At 41.1% G+C, this 23,144-nt stretch overlaps 1 protein-coding gene across 2 annotated transcripts in view; it reads right to left on the bottom strand.

Moving 5' to 3' along the window:
• LOC6573851 (Down syndrome cell adhesion molecule-like protein Dscam2) overlaps positions 1 to 23,144 on the bottom strand; it is a 36,898-nt gene that overhangs the window by 6,525 nt on the left and 7,229 nt on the right. For both annotated transcript variants that reach the window (XM_044007276.1, XM_015167149.3), the window contains exons 3-23: positions 20,740 to 20,983; positions 19,854 to 20,094; positions 15,262 to 15,404; positions 13,844 to 14,005; positions 13,325 to 13,474; positions 13,137 to 13,257; positions 10,987 to 11,104; positions 10,395 to 10,618; positions 7,382 to 7,509; positions 7,144 to 7,244; positions 6,753 to 6,957; positions 4,981 to 5,112; positions 4,716 to 4,865; positions 4,495 to 4,640; positions 4,221 to 4,356; positions 3,781 to 3,900; positions 3,431 to 3,583; positions 2,832 to 3,354; positions 2,545 to 2,755; positions 1,167 to 1,422; positions 776 to 919 (exon numbers count right to left, since the gene is read on the bottom strand). In XM_044007276.1, the coding sequence (XP_043863211.1) occupies positions 776 to 919; positions 1,167 to 1,422; positions 2,545 to 2,755; positions 2,832 to 3,354; positions 3,431 to 3,583; positions 3,781 to 3,900; positions 4,221 to 4,356; positions 4,495 to 4,640; positions 4,716 to 4,865; positions 4,981 to 5,112; positions 6,753 to 6,957; positions 7,144 to 7,244; positions 7,382 to 7,509; positions 10,395 to 10,618; positions 10,987 to 11,104; positions 13,137 to 13,257; positions 13,325 to 13,474; positions 13,844 to 14,005; positions 15,262 to 15,404; positions 19,854 to 20,094; positions 20,740 to 20,773 (3,598 nt within the window). In that variant the 5' untranslated portion in view covers positions 20,774 to 20,983. The remainder of the gene's footprint in view (positions 1 to 775; positions 920 to 1,166; positions 1,423 to 2,544; positions 2,756 to 2,831; positions 3,355 to 3,430; positions 3,584 to 3,780; positions 3,901 to 4,220; positions 4,357 to 4,494; positions 4,641 to 4,715; positions 4,866 to 4,980; positions 5,113 to 6,752; positions 6,958 to 7,143; positions 7,245 to 7,381; positions 7,510 to 10,394; positions 10,619 to 10,986; positions 11,105 to 13,136; positions 13,258 to 13,324; positions 13,475 to 13,843; positions 14,006 to 15,261; positions 15,405 to 19,853; positions 20,095 to 20,739; positions 20,984 to 23,144) is intronic.

The following is a 23,144-nucleotide window of genomic DNA, read 5'->3' as shown; positions in this document are numbered from 1 at the left end:
AAAAAATTCTGAGCATTGCTAATTTCAACGTATTTTATTTTCCTCTCATGCAGACTTCTAATATATATACTTGATGAAAAGCGATATACGATTTCACAAAACCATGTATAATCTGAAATTCCATTTTGAATGGGTTCAGGCTATACAAAGTCTACACTTTGTTGAATTCATTACAGAGCTTAGAAATAATTGCAAGTGCAAACACAGTTCAACACTTGAGCCTAAGACGGCTGCCTTCCAGCTTCGTTCGTTGTTTTAAACGCAATTTATGCTGAGCCAAAGGACTTTTATGGCATCGCCGACATCACAGAAACCTTTTCACATTACACAAGATGAAGTTACGAAAGCCTCGTTTAAGTCGCATCTTGTAATAAACTTTATACACTGACAAAGGGGAAGTCCCTGGCAGGCTAATCGATTTAAGTAGATGGCCGTGTAAATAGTATCGATTGCCAAGTGCGTACATTGATTTGATAAGCGGTGCCTATATCCACAACTCGCCGGCTCATCAATGTGCTGACGCACAGCCCGGCGCCAAAACCAATAAAGCAAGCAGCTAACTTGCCGTTGCTTATTCGCAGCTCTTGCAGGCTCTGGCTCCAGTTGCTCGGTTTTCCATCTCCTTCTGCTGCTTGCCCCTTTGGCGACTACACAATCATATCGATTGCTGTTTACACAGCGCTCGTCGCTCGCAATATCAACAAAATCAGCGCCATAAAGTGCCAACTGGCAACCACAAAATCTAGATGCGCTGGCCGGGGCAGCCAATACTCACTCTGATGCACTATGGGGCGATATAAAATTTTATAGCCTTGTATAATGCCGCCATGGAATTGCAGTGGCGGCTCCATCCATGATATCTTCAGGCTCTGCGAGGATAGCGAGGAGCAGTTCACGTTTTGCGGCGCGGCCTCAGGTACTGCAAGTAGTGAAGTCGATGGGAAATTAAATTTTATGATTTTGCATTGGAAATTAAAAAGTCTGTTCAATAAGACTACCCAAATACAATGTGTTCAATGTGTGTAAGTACTTGACCAAAATGTATTTTCTTTTTCTATATTTCTAAAATCTATTTTCTATTTCAATTTAATATTTTCCTTTTTCAAAGCCGTTAAGTGGTTAAGGAACTGCAATCTGTGTGCAATGACAGTCTACATGACACTTACCGCCCTCGGCTGTGGTGCCAAAGATGGGCGCACTCCAGGGGCCGGATCCGAAGCTGTTGAGAGCCCGCACAGTGACTGCATAGCGCGTGTACTTGCGCAGGCCACGCAGCGTGGCCTTGGTGGTTGCCCAACCACTGACAATGACCGACTTGAGCGAGCTGTTCACCACGCTGATGTAGTTAATGTTTTGCTTTTCTTCCGAGCAGTTCACGGTGTAGCCAATCAGCTCGCCGTTCCACGACTCCCGTGGCGGTATCTGCAATGGGTTATTTATGTACGTATATTATTTATTTATATTTAATTCTTTAATATTTATTTATTTTTATACCCTGAACCCATTGAAAATGGGAAATCAGGGTATAATGGTTTTGTTGAAATGTATGTAACAGGCAGAAGGAGGCGTGGCAGACCCCACAAAGTATATATATTCTTGATCAGGGCGACGAGCTAAGTCGATTTGGCCCTGTCCGTCTGTCTGTCCGTCCGTCCGTCCGTCCGTCCGTCCGTCCGTCCGTCCGTCCGTCCGTCCGTCCGTCCGTCCGTCCGTATGTATGAACGCGTCGATTTCAGAAGATATAAGAGCTAGAGACTTGAAATTTTTTTTCCTAGGTCCGTGTATATCACGCGCATATCAAGTTTTTCTTTAAATATCGATAACTACTCCCGATATTTTATTATCGATCAAAAACCTTATCGAATGCTAGTTATTTAATTATACCTCCTACACCTTTAGAGCTAGAGCTTCCAAATTTTAAATGTAGACTTATTTATATTTTATATAATTTCGATTTTTGTTGTAATTTTCCCCCCACCCTTATATCCACCCCCTCACCCTCACCTTTATAAAAGACGTATTTCAAGTACTAGAGACTTGTGCTTTGGAATGTACATACATTTGAACATTATGATTATGTTCTGAAAGTTTCATTAAGATTTTACGTCTAGAAATTAAATTATTCAACAAAGAAATTCTTATATTGTTGCCCACACTACAGCGCAGCCCAAGCGCAGTCGCTGCTTACTGCGCTGTTAGCAGAGCGCGTTCTAATACGTGCGTGTGTATGTATGTGTGCCGAAAAGAAGTGCAGAGTGAATATCAGATTAGAGGGTTTAGGGTATCTCCTAGTCGAGCAGTCTCGACTAGAGTCCTCTTACTTGTTATTTATTAATTTATTTTTTTTTTTTTTAAACGAAAATGTAAACGCTATAAAAAAAATATGAGAAAATAAAATTTTAAAATAGAAAGGAAAATATTAATAAAATCAGCAAAAATAGGCAGCCTTAAAAATATATGAGAACATTGGAAAATCACCAAATAATGTGTGGGATTTCACGGATCATTAAATGTATGCTCCTGCAAAGTTAATTGTATACCCACCTGCCAGGTAATAATCAGCTCACTCTCGCCGCCCGTTTGCACCTGCACATTTGATGGGGCCTCTGTGGGCGCTTCCTCCTGCGTTTTGAGCACAATGGCCTCCGTAAAGGCGCTGCGCTCAATCTCATTAATGGCCTGCATGCGGATGAGAAATGTCGTCGCCGGAGACAGGCCAGCCACAATGGCATTCTCGCGCAGATCGCTGTCATAGCTGAGAAGGGAAGAGAAAAATGCGCAGGGTCTTTCAGAGATTCATAGGCAGACGCAATCAGCACACACGCACACACCTGCGACTAATGCTCGTCGATGGCAGAGTGACATTGATGACATTAACGCCATTCCAATCGCCGCCGGCGGCGCCGAGCGCCGAGTGCGACTGCAGATACTTGAGCGCCTGATACTGCACGAGGTAGCTGAGCACGGGAGAGTTGCCGTCGAAGGGCCGCCGCCAGCTGAGCTTGACGGTGCGCGAGCCGACCTCGAAGACCTCCAGATTGGAGGGGGTGTCGGGTCGCTCCTGCACGGCTAGAAAGACAATTTGCTCGGCACGGCCATAGGGATTCTCGGCGATGCAGCGATATACACCCGAGTCATGGCGATCCGAGTGGGCAATGGTTAGCTGTGAGTCGACGCCCTTCTCCGTTTTCATTTCCGCAATGCTAAAGCGAAAGTTATTCATATCGATGCGGCCATTGTTGTGGGTCCAGGCAATGCTGATGGGCTCGTCGCCCTTCGCATGGCAGTCCAAAGTAACCGGATCATTGCGACGTGAGCTGACATTACGGGCGGGCTGCTCGAAGCGCGCCGGCTCTGCACGATGTATGGAGTGGAATGATTAAATCAGTGATTATTTGAATGCTGTCGATAAGGCGGCCATTTCAATTACCATTCACATTGATGCGTATTATCTTCTTGAGTCCGGCGCCAATTTCGTTGGTGGCCTGGCACATGTAGAAGCCCTCGTCGTTGTCCGTGGCCAGATTAAGCACCAGCGAGTGGTTGCGCATGTTTAGGGGCTTGAAGTCTTTGGATGCTTTTCCTGCAAGCGAACCCCAAATTAAACTAATTGCTGCCCTCATTCAAATTGGATGGAGCTAATTAATAAGCCCGCCAGTTTGACTTTGGCGCTGGCACTGGCTCTGGATCTGCACGTTTAACCCATCCAATTTGAATGAGCTGAGGCTGTGACAGGCTGTGGGGCCTAAGCTGCACGGCCCGGCAAATTGGCAAACTTACCCTGTCCTTTGAACCAGGTAATTGCTGGAATCGGATATCCTTCCGCCTCGCAATTTATCGATATTGTATTGCCCAGCATAATGGCGGTGTCCATGGGCTCGTAGCTCCAGCGCGGCGCCACTGAAACGTGACCGGGACACAGAACCGAAATGTAACGAATGAAAGCGCGCCAAGTAAACAACAAAATTAACAACTTGCTGTTTGTGTTTCTCCCAACGTGTGTAGGTGTGTCAGAGTGTGTGTGTGTGTGTGTGTGTGAGTGTTGTATATGTGTTTCGGTGTATCGCTCGAGAAACGGTAAAGTGCTGGCAGGACTGCCACACAAATCCTGCGTGATTTATTTCGCAGCAGCAGCAAAGCGCATCAATAGATAGAGCATCTCACGAGGCAGAGACTTGCCCATTCCATTACAATTTCTTTTCATGGTCCAACAAACTTACCTCGCACTTGCAGTTCCGCCGTGTAGTTCACCTTGGCCGCCGCGTTGCTGGCGTAGCAGGTGTATTTGCCGCTGTGCCTGGCGCTGATATCCTTGAACACCAGCAGTGAGTAGAACTCCTCCTTCTTCTCAGTAATCTTGTAAATTGAAACACACACAGACAGAGGGAGAGAGAGAGGGAGAGAACAAAGATGCAGCATCAGCAAGAGTAAAAATGTTTCAACAAGTTGCGCTAAATGCAATGCTAGTTCGACATCTTTGGATTGCCAACTCACCTGCAGGCTGAGCGGAATGACACTGTCGTCCTTTCTCCAGCTAAAGTAGATGGGCATGTCGCCAGAGGATACCGCGCAGGTGATTTGTGCGCGCCCGCCCTCCTGCAGGTTCTTGGGAAACTTGAAGGCCTCAATGACAGGCGGACCTGGTGAGCGATTAGCCAACGTGGCAGACATTAATGCGACATCCAACTGAAGGCGACGCCCTCGCCTCAACTTACTGTTCACATTCAATTGCATGTCGCGGCGCGCCTCCTCGCCCGCCCGGCTCCTAACGATGCACGTGTAGATGCCCTGATCCCGTCCCGGCTCCACATTCCGGATGACAAGCTGCCCGCCCTCCTGCACTGAGGCGAGCGTGTAGTGAGCGCCTTGGCCAAAGACAGAAATGAAAATGTGTGTGCATTAAATTCGGCTAGTCCCAGCCCCTAGCCCCTAGCCCCTATCCCGTAGCCCCTTGCCCCTTGCTGGTGCAATTTGTCTTACTTGTTGTCAATTCCTGATGCGCCTTCTCCCAGCGAATCTGGTCAATTGGATAGCCGGCGAATGGACAGCGCACAATTATGTCCTCGCCAGCAACGGCCTTAATGGGTCCAATGGCTCGCACATACGGAGGACCTGTACAGATGTGTGCATGTGTGTGTGTGTGTGCGAGAGCATTGTGTAATTTATTAAATTAGTTACAAAATGCAATTAGGCAGCAATGCAACGCCAATGCTTAATAATTCAAATTATATTTTGTTCGGCACAGATGCGATGCTAATGCATAAAATGCAGTCGTGGCTGGCGGCACAGGGTGCAATTTGTAGTGCCACTAATGCAGCAGGAGGCAGCTGCAGTGCTGCGCAAATGCGTTGCATAAATTGCAATATTTATAATTAAACAGCCTGCTCCGCAGTACAACAGCGCGTATGCGTAATGTCGCTGCTGGTATATAAGCGTTTACATAATATTGATTGCTTTCTGCATATTTAGATAGTTCTATTATTTTTTTTTTTTAATAAACTCGTAACTTTGAGCCTATTATCGAAATGTATAATGGCCAATTTTGTGTTTTGTATATTGTGTTATATAATTTAGTTTTAGTCAATTGTACTTTGTTCAATATAACTTAGTTAGTATTGCTATTTATATATCAGCTGGGTTTATTTGTGTTTTTAAAAAAAAAAAAAAAAAACACTCAATAAATAGTCTGCCTAAGATTCTGCCTCTAAAAACATTTGTAAATTTGAAAGTATTAAAAAAAATAATACCTCTTTAATATATGTTGAATAAATTCTGTCTATATATCTGTTGAGTAAATTTCTGTCTATATATCAGCTGAGCTCATTTTCTCTGGAGAGTCGAACTAAACTGTTCTCTGAAATACATTTCTAGTCTGATTAGTCTGATTAAAAATGAAAATTTTCCTATACTCCACATTGCTGAGCGAGCCCTAAACTAGCAGAGGCAAACCGTTCCAGAGCCACTATCCGTTCGGGCTGGAATCTCATCTGCATACATAACTGTTGTTGCTTAGGGCTAATTTGATTTCAGATTTCGCTGATGGCGGCACACAGGCGCATGCCATTTATCATCAATGGGCCCACTCAAATATCAAGTATACGCACACATGCAGCGCCCGTGGCAGAGCGAACGGCAGGAGACAGCATCAATCATGAGGCGCACTCGGGGCATTTGATTAATATATGCCAGATACATATTCACTTATGCATTATTAACACATTAAGATCGAATTATCAAAACAGCTTAAAATGCTCAAATTCGATCCTAAGTGCTTGGGGCAACAACTCTGCCTGGCAACCCCTCAAATATTTGTGTGCCTAAAATGCCGAAGTTTTTTTTGGCCTGATTTGACAGTGATTATCCAGATGGCTGGAGGGTGTCTTGCCAAGACCTTGTTATCAATGGATAACATTGGCAACATATCGACCCCGGCGTCGCTGGGGGAGTTTACTTGGAATTTTTCCTGCCGCTGTATCTGCGGGTATTTCTTTTATATTTTCTTCATTCTTTCTTGTTATGTCTACTTCTGCTGCCTTTTGTCGCGTTGCCCTGACAAAATGTATTTCCAATCAGAGCGGATGCGACGAAAGCACTAACAAAACTCATGGCTCAGCGTCTTTTGTGATTTGCATTGTACGCCACACAAAAGCCCCCTTCGAGGGGGTGGGGGTGGAGGTTGGTGTCAGATCTCTCAAGCTGCACAATGGGGGTCATGTCGTATAATTGATTTCGCAGCCAATTTATGAACTCACCGTAAACATTCAGCCGGGCGGAGTGCTCAACGCTGCCCATGGTGTTGGTCGCCACGCACCTGTACAGGCCGCCGTCGTCGGGACGGACATGGGAAATATTTAAATGACTTATCACATCGCCAGATACATCGACAAATTGGCCAATTGCGAACCGATGATGCAGAGATATGTCCATAATGGGCTGCGAGTCCAGAAGCCAGGCGAACTGCAATGAAAATCGCAGCGGATAATCAATATGAAGTCGCCAGGATATGGCCAGTGCATAATTTGTGTGCTTAATCAGCGATTCATGTGTGTGTGTGTGCGCTTGTGTGTGTGTATATGTGTGTGTGTACACTGTGTGTAATGATATAGCAATGCATAATAATAGCAATAAAACATTTGAACTTACTTGGGGCGGTGGCGAGCCGCTGGCTGAGCACTTAAGCGATATTAATGGCCCCGGACGCACATTCTGCTCAATGAACGTGTAAATCAATTCGGGCACAGTGTCTGCGAAAGAGGCAAAAGCAGCACGGCTGATAAATGCCAAACCCTGTCTCATAAACTATGCATGAGTGGGTAGCTGTGAGAGCTATGCTCCATCCACATCCACAAGCTCACGGCCCATAACACCCATGTCAACTTACCGCCCAGCTTCAGCTCTGCCATGGCCTGAGCGCTGGCACGCTGGTTCTCCACGAGACATTGATAGACACCGCGGTCGCGTCGGCCCACATTCGACAAGAGCAGCGAGGTCTTGGATAGGAAGCGTATGCTGGCAACGTAATAAAAGGATGGAATTTTTCGAAAATCAGTCTGAGAATAATATGCTAAATGCTGAAGAAATACCTATTTTAACTTAAACAGGCAAATAAAAATACAAAAATAAAGTAAAAAATATCAAATAAAAACACTTTGCTTCGAAACTGACGACGTTGCAGGAAAAAGTCCCGAACATACAATATGCCATAAACTCACGCCATTTTGTAAGCTAAAAGTGTTGGCTGTGAATGTATGCTATATACCTATTCGTAAGAGCGTGTGTGTGTGGGTGTGTGCGGGTGTATTTTCTTTTTCTTTTTTTCTGCCTCTCTGTGTGTGTGTGTGTTTGTGTGCAGTGGCCTTTTGTTCGCTCAGGCGAAATTTGTTATTTATTTTATTAGCATAAGCATAAAAATTTCTGGTTGATTTGTTATGCTGATTTGCTGGAGCTCAGTTCGGTTAGCCCCTTTCTATTTCACTCTCGCTCTGCTTGACCGCTTTTGCTTTGGTATACATCCTTGGGCAACAGCTGGTCAGTTCGCCCGCATAAGCACACACACACACACACACACGCACACGCACACACACAACAGTACGAGGACACACATACACGGGCAATATTTGTTTTTACAGGCTGTTTGTACTCGAGGCTGTTTGCCAACTTCAATATATTTATGTATGGAAGGATATTTTGTGCTGATGCGCTGGAGCACTCGAGTCTCTGCATTTGGCTACGTCAAGCTGCGTATTATGCTGATTTCACGTAATTTGCATTAAATTATCAAGATGTGCTCAACCCGTTCAAATGCATGTGTGTGTGTGTGTGTGTGCACAGTGTCCACTGTCCAGGCACAAGCAGTTGTGCAATCTGCCGCAACGAAGATTAACATAATTTATATTTTGTGGACACACACACATACACACTTACACACACACACATGTGTATGCGTAGACAGATGCATGTGCTTGCACAACTAGTATTCTATTTAATTTTAATTACTTGCACTAATGAATGATAACAAGGCTCTTATCGAAGTCGGCCAGAATGGCCAGACTAAAGCCGACCTTTGTTCAATCAGTTGATTGAAACTCTAGAATATTCATTGCAATCAATCAGCATACTTCATCAATGACCCTTGCACGCATCAACTAATGGAAAACGATAGAAAATAATAAAAACAAAAGTTTTTAACAATGTGTGAAAAGCTGACATCAAAAAGCTGCATGAAAAAAATAATAAGAAAAATGAAAGAACCGAAAATAACGAAAAATCCGGCGAATAAATAAAGTGCCGAACAATAGGGAAAAATGAAATTGTTGAGCGCAACAAATGAAGGCCTGCCGGGTTCACGGACCCGCTCCGCTCTTCCATCGCGCATCAATAATAATACACAACGATAAAGCATTTTTGGATCCGAGCAGCCTTAACAACGCCAGTGCAAGAACAATAACAACAACAGCATGTAATCTACGGCTTTTGCCAAATCTATTTTCGGAATACCCTGAAGGCATTGAAAATGGGTATAGTGAGTGTTGTATGGATATGCATATGTAACAGAAGCTAAAGCTATTTACATTTAAGTTGATGAATATACATATAAATGAATTTCTGTATAAATGAAATGAATGCAAATTTAAGGCCAAATTGAAAAAAATTGTAGAGACTTGTACGTCAATATAGATAATATCACTATATAGATATACTGTAATAATAAATATATAAATAAAATTAAAAAAAAAAAAAAAAAAAAGTAAGAAGGCTCTAGTCGAGACTGCTCGACTAGGAGATACCCTGAACCCTCTAAGCTGATATTCTAATCATTCTGCACTTTTATGCACACATACATACACATGCATCCACACGCTTACATAAGCCTGCGCTCTGCTAACTGCGCAGTAAGCAGCGACTGCGCTTGGGCTGCGCTGCAGTGTGGGCAATATTATGAGAATTTATTTGTTGAATAATTTCTTTTGTAGACGTAAGATCTTAATGGAACTTTCAGAGCGTAATTATATGGTAAATATGTGTGTACATTCCAAAGCCCAAGTCTCTAGTACTTGAAATTACAAATTGGGGGCGAAGGGGGCGTGGTATCCAAAATCTGTAAATTACAAAATCTTTATATCCATTAACTTTATGTACAACGCAAATTTGAAGACTCCAGGTCTAAAAATGTTCAAATTAGGCTGAAAAAACAAAATCAATTTTTCGATTATTCTCGATAAAAAAGTTATCGAACGATTTATCGAAAAAATAAAGCAAACTCGTACTGCGTATGGTACACACGAGTATGCATGCCAAATTTCAGCTCTCTAGCTCTTATAACTTCTGAGATCGACGCACTCATACGGACGGACGGACGGACGGACGGACGGACAGACGGACAGGGCTATATCGACTCAGCTCGTCGCGCTGATCAAGAATATATATACTTTGTGGGGTCTGCCACGCCTCCTTCTGCCCGTTACATACTTTTTCACAAAACCATTATACCCTGATTTCCCATTTTCAATGGGTTCAGGGTATAAAAAAAATAGAGAAATGAATTTATTCTATAATCTCTCTAAATATTCCAATCTTTCTAAATAAAAATTAAAATAAAGCTAATAAGATAAAATAAAACAGAAAAGGTATCTAAAATATAACCGAAAATAGTGCATCTGTTAGTCGCGAAATGTTCTTGCATATAATACTTTTTTTTTTTTTCATATTGACGACCAGAAAATTTTGCAACTATGAAACAAAAAACAAGCAAAAAAAAAAAAATTTAACTAGAGATACAATTTGAAATGGCCTATGCTCAACTCTGTCTACACACATTGTTGCATGTTGGAGTTGCATGTTGCTGCTACGGCTGGCGCCTATTGCTGGTTGCTACACGGTGCTGGTATACTCACTTGTCCCGGCCGGTGCTGAGTGCATTATTCGCCTGCAGCGGTTTGCCATTGTGGAGCCAGTCGATGCCATCGATCGCTGAGCCCGTCGTCGTGCAATTGAAAATTGCCGTTCCGCCCGAATTGACAATTTGTACTTGCGGTAGTATGTGCACAGATACGAACGTATTTACACTGAGCCGAATTTCGATGCGCTGCTCGCCAAACTGATTCGATGCCTGGCAAATCTGCAAAAAAGAGAGAGCGTGCCACACATGAACTTTGGAAGCAAGGGGCTAGTGCTACATAAGCCAGTCAAAATCAATCAACTCTGTCATATATATCACAGCGATACATGGCACAATGCTCGAGCCCTCCATGTACAGACAGACATACATACATACATACACATACATATATCGATGGCAGACTGTGCATTAAACACAATATTCCGCTGCCAGACAGACAGACAGACTGTGGCAGATAGTCAAACTGCTTGACTTTAGCCATTTGATTGACTGACTAACTGACAGTCAGCGCTTGTCAATGGATTGAGGTTGTTATATGTGAGTGTAAGTGTGTGTGTGCGTGTGCATCTCACAATGATAATACTTACCCATTTGCCTGTGTCCCGCTCGTCAGCATTTTTGATAAGCAACAATGTGCGCGAGACTATTACGCGCTGCGAGGATGGTATGGGATAAAGCGCTGCCGAGTCTGAAACGCGATACCAACTGAAAATTATACGGATAAGCATGCACGCTCAGTTAGTTATTGAATGACTGATGGGTATATATATATACAATATAATTTTTAGTAGAATGAGGTTTAAACAGTATTAAAGTAATTTACATTCTTCAACCTTTTAACATTATTTGTACCTCTTTTAAATCAATGGCCGTAGAACCTATTTTTGTCCAAAGTTTATGTGTTGTTGCTCATGATAGTCATTTAAGGATTTTATTTTATATTATTTAGCCATTTGCTTAATGTTAGAATATTAAAAAAATCAACAACTACATGCTTTTGTTTGAAATAATACATTGCCTAAAATATTGTACATTGATCAAACATGCCCATCAGTGCTTAGACTATGCTTGAATATTCTACTGATTTAATGCCCATTGTAGGAGGCAGCTGATGAAACGAATAAATACTTAAAGTGAATACTCAAGTTAAGCTGCAAGTGAAGAGTTTTGTACTGCTATATATACATACATGTATACAAGCTTTAAATAAAAATATATATTTTGTATCTCTGCAACACAAAGCTCAATCAGAATATTTTTTAAAATAAATTTTTACAATATGTATTTAAAAATGTAGCTAGCTCCATTATTTGTGTATAAATCACCTGTACATGTGGCTAATAGTAATCCGCTTACTTAACTAAAGGATGCCACACACAATATATTTCAAATTCACAAATGAAACAACTCTGATACAGAGCACAGCCAAGTCCTATTGTGAAAGAATAACAAATGCTTGATAACAATATGCTACACTCTATACAACTTATTTATAAACACGAATATAATCTGCTGTATGAAAAAGTAAATATCTAAGATATTCAACACTCTCTCTAGAGCACGCACGCACACACGCACACACGCACAGTAAATATAAATACTTCTGATGAAATCAATAAAAGGCACTCAGCTTGTACGCTATAAACCGATTTCACTCATTAGCCATGCCAGACACGTAGGCGGCTCGGACTAAACTTCAACTAAAAACAAAATTATCGCATTTTTCTCGCATTTATAGTAATCATAACGTGCCCCAGGGCTTCGGCATTTGGGAGTTAAAACCAACACAGAATGTAGAAAGAGATAGACAGAGAGATAGATCTAGGGGGAGGGAGGGAGGTAGCAGGGTTTACTGAAAATATGCTGTATAAATCTCGCGTCCTGTCGTTCTCTGGCACTTGGCTGCTCTGTGGCTTGCCATTTGAAAATATTTCAGGCATTTCACGTAGCAAGCAGTCGGAGAGCAGCGCTTTTTGCATGTTTGTCTGGTGTTTGTTTGGATATTCCATGGCAGCTTTGTGCGCGTCCATGCCCTATCTCTCTCTTACTCTCTCTCTATATATCTCTCTCTCTGTCTCTTTCTTTTTGGGGCACACATCAAGTGCTTATGGCTGCATGAAATTTTAATAAGCCCAACAGATGGGAAAGAGATTGCCAAATTTCGCCTTTGCCACAGACGCATCGGCCTGTCAATTAACCAGGCTTTTTATACTGCTAATTAGTGCCAAATGTCTGCTGTTATTTGATACGTTTTATTTACTGACTTTGAGTGCCTTTTACTCTGCTGTTGTTGCTTGTTGTTTGTTTACCCAAATGAGTTTTTATTGTTTGCCAACAAAACATTGAGTTTTGTAAGTCGATACATTGAGTACTGCATAAACAAGTTGATTAAGTATTAGCCAAGTCCCTTGGCAGCAAGCCAGTCGCTTTATTAGTTTGTTTTTATCAGCAAAGCCAACACGCGACTAATGCTGGGCTATCAAAAAGCTTTCTACATTAGGCCAGGAAGACCTTCAGTTAGCTGAGGCTGAGGCTGAGGCTGAGGCTGCCTCTAGTATGCAATAAAGTCTGTGCTCTAAGCAAAAAGCCGAATGCTCTTAAGTGCTGTATATTAATGTGACCCACTGCCACTGCGACTGCGACTGCCATCCGAGTTGTTTTGGTATTTTTATTGGTAGCCATAGAAGCTGGCAGCTGGCCTCAGGAATTTGAAAGAGTTTATTGGAGCAATACTCACGTGAAGATGGGGAAAGGATTGCCCTGTATGTTGCACGGCAGATGCACATCGTTGCCACGTTCCACCTGGATTTCCATAACTGGTTTTTGGCTGGTGCTCGGCGCCAAATTCTTGCTGAGCTCTGTAAGCGAGGGTCGAACGTTTTAGTTGGCGCATAGTTGCCTCAATCTGATTGCCATTCGCCTTACCTTTCACCTGAAGCATGACCGGCTCGCTGCGCTGCCGGTCGCCATTCAATGTGTTGGTAACCAGGCAGCTGAGCTTCACCAGGCCGTCCTCTGAGCGCACTGACCGCACATACAGATCTCCGGAGGCGGCCAGCACCACGTAGCGACCAGCTGCAGAGAAGCCAATATCAGGGAGTCGTAATTCAAAAATTGCATAAAACAATAGCAGCAATAAAAAAAAAAAAAAAAAAACAACAACAACAAAACGAACCAAAGCAAAACTGCATAGCGAATTCAAGTTGCTCGCTGCGTATACGTAACATTTATCAATAAATGTCAACGCTAACAGCAATACATAGCAGCAGCAACAACTGCACATCCCTCAGGGCATGCTGTATCGCAAGAGCAAACAGGCAGAGCACAATGCATGTGTACATAAATTTCAGCAGCAGATAAACACCCGCACAAGCGCCCACACAGCCATATCTGTCTGAGTGTAGGTGTGTGTGTGTGTCTCTGTAAAAATGTGGCAACACTCACCAACATCCGACAGTTCCGGCAGCAGAATCTCCTCGCCTCGATGCCAACTGGCCACGCGCACATAAGGCCGCACATATTCCGGTATAGCACACTTAATCAACGCCGAATTTCCCAAATAGACTTCAGTGTTTTCCACGTGCACATGGAAGAGTCGGCGAACCACTACAAAAACGGAGTAAAAAATATGAAAAAAAAAAAAAATGAAGGGACAGAGAGAGATACAGAAACAGATGAGAAGCTGAGAAATTGCCGAAAATCAACAATCGTTGCGTGCCTATTGGGCGAAAGTACTCTTCGACTGTGAACATAAAACGCTTTGGGGTAGGCCAATGGGGCAAGGGAAACCCCAGGACACCCAGTGCAACAACAACAAAAAATAGGAGAGGAAAAACCGGGAGTACGTAGACCAACAGGCAGGACACAATGAGAGCAGTGAAATGCAATGCAAAAATGGCAGCAGTTTAAATGAATGAAATTGCTTGAAATTACATGCGAAACGGCAGTGAAAAGATCATAAAGAAAGAAAGAAACAAAAGCGACTGCAAAAGGGAAAACCGAAAATGCCCAACACAGTATATGACTCGGAAAAAATATCAAAAATGATATATATGGGAAAATTCGCAGCGCAAATATTGAATGAGATTTTAAACGACTATCATGCATCGCCTGTTTCGCAGCTCACATCGGGTCGCCAGGTTGATGTGGGGCAATCGCCCTGCGGCTGTTGGCTATATGACTGACGATATTTAAATAAAATCAGCATTCACAATATCCGAGTGCTGTCGAATCAACATATAAAATTTAATTTCGAAATGAATATTTGCAGGAATAGACGGATGAATGGGAAATGTCTAAAAGCTTTAAGCTTAAATTAAAAAAAATCAAGCTAATGACAACATAATACATTATGTAGTATATACAGCTATCTTTTTGTGACTGTATGTGTGTAGAACATACTCTCCGCAATCTTGACAGCGCATCAACATTAATTTAGTGTCAAACGCCTTGCGGCATGCGGCAGCAGAATGCGATAGGAAATACGCAGGTTATTAAAGTGATGTGTGCAGAAATCAAAAACTAACGCGCAGTTGACAGCTCTGACAGGCAGAAGTGAGGTGCAGCAGCCAAATCATGATAACTGCACACACTACGCGCTCCACACTCCCAGGGCAACAAAAAGATTGCCAGCAAATGCCGGGATAAAGCTACAGCAGCAACTGCTCTGTACGTGAGCTGCTTATGAATGCGCACTACACCCATGGCCGATGGGATGGGATGGGAGTGGATGGGAGGGGAGGGGATCTGTTTGTTGGTATTTGTATTTGCGGGCTGCAGTGCATGCTAATGGTGCCTGGCATGCAACACACTTCTACCTTTATGGCGGCAACGTCAGCTACTTTAGTCTACTTTCCGCTTACCTGCTTGCACCTGCACATTGCGACTCAATATGGTGCCGGCCTCGTTGCTGGCGCGGCATCGGTAGGTGGCCTCGTGCACATCCGTGCGATAATATTGCGCCAAAAACGGTGGGAAGTGCAATGTGCCGTTGCCAGATATTTTTCTAAAAGCAGAAAAAGACGAAAAGTAATGTAAGGAAACCAAATATACATAGACACACAAAAATAGAGAGAGAGAGAGAGAGAGAGAGAGGATATATATAAGCAGAATGCAATATTTTAGTACGTTAAGTCTTGGGCTTTCGTCGTTATTTATTTATACACATTGAGAGCGCGTTACACAAAAATTTGTTGCACAAAGCACCCAAAATGGCAGCCACTTTGCCGGCGAGCATTTTATATTGCAACTACACTCGAAGATTTGCATAAAAATGCAATAAACCTAAGGATACTGCGGCGAATAGACGTGAGCAAGCCAAGCAGCTGGCAATGGCAAATGCATTTATACGACAGCTACTAACAATAGGGCTTAAGAGCAACAGTCGGAAGTCCATAAGGAAAGAGTGGAGTATTTACATAAAATATGCCACCTAAAATTGGGATTACCTCTATCAGAGTACCACACGAATCGAAAAATGACCAGAGTACACACCCACTGCTATGTTTGCATCTGTATCTGTATCTGTATCTGTATCTGTATCTGTATCTGTATCTGTATCTGTATCTGTATCTGTATCTGTATCTGTATCTGTATCTGTATCTGTATCTGTATCTGTATCTGTATCTGTATCTGTATCTGTATCTGTATCTGTATCTGTATCTGTATCTGTATCTGTATCTGTATCTGTATCTGTATCTGTATCTGTATCTGTATCTGTATCTGTATCTGTATCTGTATCTGTATCTGTATCTGTATCTGTATCTGTATCTGTATCTGTATCTGTATCTGTATCTGTATCTGTATCTGTATCTGTATCTGTATCTGTATCTGTATCTGTATCTGTATCTGTATCTGTATCTGTATCTGTATCTGTATCTGTATCTGTATCTGTATCTGTATCTGTATCTGTATCTGTATCTGTATCTGTATCTGTATCTGTATCTGTATCTGTATCTGTATCTGTATCTGTATCTGTATCTGTATCTGTATCTGTATCTGTATCTGTATCTGTATCTGTATCTGTATCTGTATCTGTATCTGTATCTGTATCTGTATCTGTATCTGTATCTGTATCTGTATCTGTATCTGTATCTGTATCTGTATCTGTATCTGTATCTGTATCTGTATCTGTATCTGTATCTGTATCTGTATCTGCATCTGCATCTGTATCTGTATCTCAATTTAATCTAAATCTAATCTCGTCCAATAGTCAGCTTAGCTTAATCATCTACAATAGTCTATTCCATGTATTTAATTGGCTTCAATAGCAATCGCAAACAAAGTGCAATGAAATAAATTATGCTGTGTTCACTGCAAGCAAAGTCCAAACAGTGATCCATAACATTCTATGCACAGCACAAAGCACAGGATTCCTATTCAATAGACGCTAATCATTTCAGTTGAAGCCAACTCTAACGAGCGAGCCATGCAACCGAGCTGCGGGTGGATAGCAGAAACTAAAACAACAACAACTGCCACAGCAAAAAACATCCAAAAAGTTCATCAAGCGCTGTTTTCAAAAAATGTTTAAGTGCTGGCAATTTGTTAGCGTCTATTGCGTTTGCAAAGAGCTAAATAAAAAATGAAAAAAAAAAAAGATACAAAAAAGAAGTAAAAAAATAATAAATATGTAAATAAAACCTTTACTCTTTGCGGCATGGCTAGATAAGTACACATCCCCTACACTCCAGCTAGCGAATGCGTCACTTGAATTCAACTATGCTCTTTAGCAGCTTAAAATAAAATTTGTTTCATTTCCATGATCCAGTAAAGGAGCTGGACTGTAGGGAAAAAGTCAAGCACATAGCCATTAAATGCATGAGAATTCACGAGGAATACTACGTGGATTGCCTGAAATTATATACACACATATACGAATAATATATATGTGTGTACATACATATATGTGTGAGTGTGGGTGTAAGTATTTCGTCGGAATTATCACGTACTTTTGATGACTTTTCGTTTTGCAAAACCTACAATTTCTTTTAGTACTCTTTGACCGAACTCTATTATGCTGTGCGGCAAGCGTTGACATTTTATTATATTTTTGTTTTCTAATCTGATTTCTGACAACTTCAGAGAAATATATATATATATATATATATATATATATATATATATATATATATATATATATATATATATATATATATATATATATATTTATATATATATATATATATATATATATATATATATATATATATAAGTAAGTACTTGTAATATTTATATATTGTATATGTGAACGAATATATACCTGGTATGTATAATAATATATAATAATTGCATATAAATAATAATTAATTGTTCAAAAAGCTGCTCTTAAAATCTATTTCGCCATTAGAATCCTGTATTACCTCTGATAATAAAATATTTCCTAAAACATTACAAAAACAACGAAAACGTTGTTTATAAGCTTCTATTAATTGTTATTATACAGTTTAACTTTTCTTTTGTGCAACAGCACTGTTTTCTATTGTTCTTTTAGTTGGTTTGTCTTTTATTCTGCTAATATTCATATTTCTTAAATTTGTACGACCCTATTCAAATATTAATTTGCAAAATGAAATATTATCTAATATGTTAACCATATTGAAGTGAGTTTCTGACATGTGATGTAATAAACAATGCAAGCAAAAATATATATAATGTATATATAACGTCTGGCCCACTTAAGTTCACAAGCATAAGATATTACTACTTACGTTAAATGCTAATTTCAAAACTATTAAAAGCATATTATTATCATTGAAAAAGATCGAGCTGGTGCATTGCAGATTAGATTACTTATACACACCATATTCAATTTCCTCAGATCTTACACTCTAAAGAATTTTCTTGAATGTTTTCCCTTCGTGTCTGCCTGCGTTGGCTACACGTTGCATCTCTAGCTGCCAGCAGATAAACACAAAATCGTCTGCATTTATTTATCCGAATGCAAAGTCACATTTTAATTTAACATTTAAGTTTTCATAGTGCACACACAGAGCCAACAAAAACAAGTAAGAAGGCTCCAGTCGAGACTGCTCGACTAGGAGATACCCTGAACCCTCCTCCAAGCTGATATTCTAATCATTCTGGACTTTTTTTATGCACACATACATACACATGCACTTATAAGCACGCGCTCTGCTAGCTGCGCAGTAAGCAGCGGCAGCGCTTATGCTGCGCTGCAATGTGGGCAATATTATGAGAATTTATTTATTAAATAATTTCTTTTGTAGACACACGATCTTGATGAAACTTTTAGAGCGTAATCATATGGTAAAAATGTGTGTACATTCCAAAGCACAAGTCTCTAGTACTTGAAATGCGTTTTTTACAAATTGGGGGCGAAGGGGGCGTGGTATCCAAAATCTGTAAATTAAAAAATCTGTGTATCCATTAACTCTATATACAACGCAAATTTGAAGTCTCCAGGTTTAAAAGTGTTCAAATTAGGCTGAAAAAACCAAGTCGATTTTTCGATTATTCTCGATAAAAAAGTTATCGGATGAGTTATCGAAAAAATAAAGCAAACTCGTACTGCCTATGGTATACACGAGTATGCATGCCAAATTTCAGCTCTCTAGCTCTTATATCTTCTGAGATCCTTTTGCTCATACGGACGGACGGACGGACGGACGGACGGAGGGACGGACGGACGGACGGACGGACGGACGGACAGACGGACAGGGCTATATCGACTCAGCTCGTCGTCCTGATCAAGAATATATATACTTTATAGGGTCTGCGTTGATTCCTTCTGCCTGTTACATACTTTTCACAAAACCATTATACCCTGATTTCCCATTTTCAATGGGTTCAGGGTATAACAATAACAAGTAGAAGAAGAACAGCAACAACTAGAGCCTGACAACATTTTAATATTTTAAAAGTTAACAAAGCGCTGACAGGACGCACGGGGCGGGTTTAGTGCAGCAAACTGGATGCAGCGCGTCCTGCCTGGCTACATGACATTAACATATGAGCGCATTTAAAGCAACGCGAGTCTGCTGCACACAAATGCAGTAATTGTTGTTGTTGCCTGTGCCTGTGGTTAGGCTGTTGCTTTTACTGTTGCTGTTGCCGTTGCCGTTGCCTTGTGGCAGCAACGCATTACTTTTGTGTATAATTTCTTTGGACTTTTGTTGCGGGGCGTATGAAGAGTGCACTTATTGTTTAGGCTGGTATAGAAATGCTCCTCTTTGTGGATCTATTCTCTGCGCCTGTGACAGCATGCACATTGACTAGCCCTCGCCGAGCTGTAGCTGATAAGCCGCAGAGCTTAAAGGCTTCTCAGATTCACCAGCATGTTAATTGAATATAAGCCCGAAATCACCTTCTATATACCCGCAGGCGGAAGCCGCAACAATGTGACTGTTGCAACCGCAAACGCGCTGCGCAGAGCAGCGTGGCGTATATACTTAATATTACTCATACGCATAGTTGTCGAAACCGCAAAACTCACCTCAGTCCGGGCACCTGAGTTGCCAGCGTGCCGTCGCGCATTACCCAGGATACGACGGGCGGTGGGTTCCCATGCGCCGTACAGCTAACCTGTGCGCCCGTATCGTTGCCAAACAGCAGGCGAGGCGAGGGCTCCAGCAGGAACGTGGGCACACGTAAGCCGCTTGTGGCTTGGGATGGCACCGCCAGTTGGCAAGTTGCAGCCGCCACAAGCAGCACCAGGGCATACTCGGCAATAATCGCTGTCAAAGGCAAACAGAAAGGTAAAACAGGATAATTATCATCTTTATGTAATTATGCAAATGTCGTTCTGTGTGTGTGTGTGTGTGTGTGTGCGTGGATTGTTGTTTTAAACTTAAAGCCAGTCGGATGCAAAAGTAGTTGCTGACTGCAGCCAGCTGCCAGACTCCTGCTGACTGCCGTTGGTTGCCCTCTACTACTTGTGCGAGTCTGTTTCAAGTGCAACTTATAAAATGCGGCTAATTTGGATTCGGTTTCAGCGCACGGCTCTCATTTAGGCAGCACTTGAGCCAGGCAGTCAGCGAGCTGCAGCCAGGCTGCCAGGCCAAACAGGCCCAACGCCAACGCAGACGAAACACTTTATACTCCAAGCACTTGTGAGTCTGATGTGTGTGTGTGTGTGTGTGGGTGTATGTGTGCCATTTCACTTTTTGATATATTTATGGCTGCTCGTGTGCGTATGCAGTTTGTTTACCCTGTTGAGAACTCGCTTTTCTGACTGTTACACAAATGCAGTTTAAGTTGTTGCCAACAACAGCAGCAACAGCAACAACAACTACTTGTTACAACAGCAGAAACAGGAAAAAACAACAAACAAGAACAACAACTTTGGCAATATCAACAAACGACTGCAATTAGCTACCCACCTTTCTCTCTGTTTAGAAGCCCCAATAAACTCATTTTGCTCAGTTGCGTGTGTATCCTTTATTTGGCCGTGTGCATGCGTTTTGCTTGCCTTCGCAGATATTATTCAATTAATTTTAGTTGACTTTTGTTGCAGCGTCTCTGTGTTGCAACTGGTTGTTATATTTGCCTGCTCTAAGCACAGTTCCCTTTGCTTGTATTAAATCCTCTTTGCTTTGCGTTCCCCTCGCTGTCGTCGCCTTCCACCTGCAGACAAGAATATTATGTTACAAGCTTATTTTGTACAAATTTAACTAATTATATTTTACCATTTGTGGTTATTTTTCTTTTTGTAATAAAATAATTAAACTTTCAAGAATATTCATAGTAGAGGATAACTTAGGAGAGAGTTTTGAAATATTAAATTAAATTAACTTCCATAATTTAAAAGATTACAATTTCAAAAAAAAATTTTTTTTTTTGTCGAACATCAAAGCTTTTAAAAAATTAGAGAGAGAGGAGAAAGAGTATTGCATGAGAACCATTTCTTTATATAAAACAAAATTGGGAAGGACTGTCAAATTAAACACTCTAAAATTTCGAATTAAATTTGAATTAATTGTCCAACAATTTTTTACAATGTGAGGTCTGGCATCTTGCCATAAATCACTGAATTAAATTAAAATTAATAAATTAAATTAAATTAACTTCCATAATTTAAAAGATTACAATTTCAATAATTTTTTTTTTTTTTTGTCGAACATCAAAGCTTTTAAAAAATTAGAGAGAGAGAAGAAAGAGTATTGCATGAGAACCATTTTTTTATATAAAACAAAATTGGGAAGGACTGTCAAATTAAACACTCTAAAATTTCGAATTAAATTTGAATTAATTGTCCAACAATTTTTTACAATGTGAGGTCTGGCATCTTGCCATAAATCATTGAATTAAATTAAAATTAATAAATTAGTTTTGTTTATAGCGTGTTTTATTTTGATGCTTCAATTAAAGTTTTGTGTAGATTAAACTTGCATAAATCGTTAAAGCACATATACAGCTATCTATAGTAATGAACGACTTGAAACTTTGTCTGTACTAGAAAGCCTCATGAATATATTAATTAACCAATTTACTAACTTTTTCTAACTTTTATCAATTATATATAAAAGTATAAGAATATCGTGTCAATGTTTACAGTATAATACTGTATAGCTCATACAATTTAATTTGTTTAATTAAAAAACTTAAACTTAGACACAATAAAGTCTAACAAAAAATATTATTAAAATTACTTCAAATGAAAATCCTGCACTAAATTGTTATTGAAGTTAACTTTAATTGCTTTTGTTAGCTTAGTTTATGTGTATATATTTAATGCATTCATAGTCAAGTTCAACTCGGGGCTAGAGCCATAACAACTGCGTAAACAACAAACAGTAATTCCTATGCGCCGCAGAGAGAGAGAGAGAGAGAGAGAGAGAGAGAGAGAGAGAAACATGGCCAAGCTGACGCAGCGGGATGGCTGGCTCACTGGCTCACTGAAACCGCACAGATGTGTGGAATGAAGTCCACATGCTGCCTATGGCAGCGCTGGGTTCGCAGATCAGTCAGACAAGCAACAGCTATAATAACAACGGCAACAACTCAGTTTGCATAGCTCTACACAGCTTTGCTGCGTACTTAGTAAATACATTTAACGAGTATTTATGAGCGAGCATACGAAATGAATGACTTCTGCCATCATTAAATGTGATTCGCAACGGACACGCCCATACGCCCATACGCCCACACACACACGCGAGCAGCCTGACAACAAAGCTGAGGATTCATACATGTTTTTGGGGTCGAGGAGTTTTGCATGACTACGTTCAAGACCTAAACACTGAATGTTTGTCTATTCAGAGTATAAAAAATAAAAGGAAAACAGTTGGATGGCCCTGCCAAAGGGAAATTCACAGCATTCTTAATATACAGTACGATTGCCACGCCCACTTCTTAGGCACTTTTCGACTAAGCAAACATCATCATGACACCCATTACGGCGAATCGACAGCACGTCAATGGCAAGGAGACGGCGACGAAGGATGGATCAGCAAGGGTCACACTCGAAAGTCCTTTCATGTTTGCAACTTGACACCTTTTCAGCGTGGCCCAGCACCGGATGCGAATCATGGCCTGTATGTACTCCATGTGAGCGAGCGTCTGACGCGCTCAGCCTCTGCTGTTTGCATTTAATTGAGAATTTAAAATGATTTGTTTATTTTTTTGCTGCGTCTTTTGTTGGAGAATTTGCTGCGAGCGTTTTGCTTCTTTGCTTAGCACTTGCTCGGTGTTGCTGTCACACAAAAAAGTGAGTGTGCAGACCTAACTTCACACTGACACAACCCCTGAGCAATTGTGTGTGTATGTGTGTGGGTGTGAATTCGCT

This window comes from Drosophila mojavensis, unplaced genomic scaffold, assembly GCF_018153725.1.
Source record: "Drosophila mojavensis isolate 15081-1352.22 unplaced genomic scaffold, ASM1815372v1 contig_16, whole genome shotgun sequence".
In the NCBI taxonomy this organism is placed as follows: Eukaryota; Metazoa; Arthropoda; class Insecta; order Diptera; family Drosophilidae; genus Drosophila; species Drosophila mojavensis.
The sequence above is the reverse complement of the archived record's forward strand: the minus strand, read 5'-3'. Positions and strand labels throughout refer to the sequence as shown.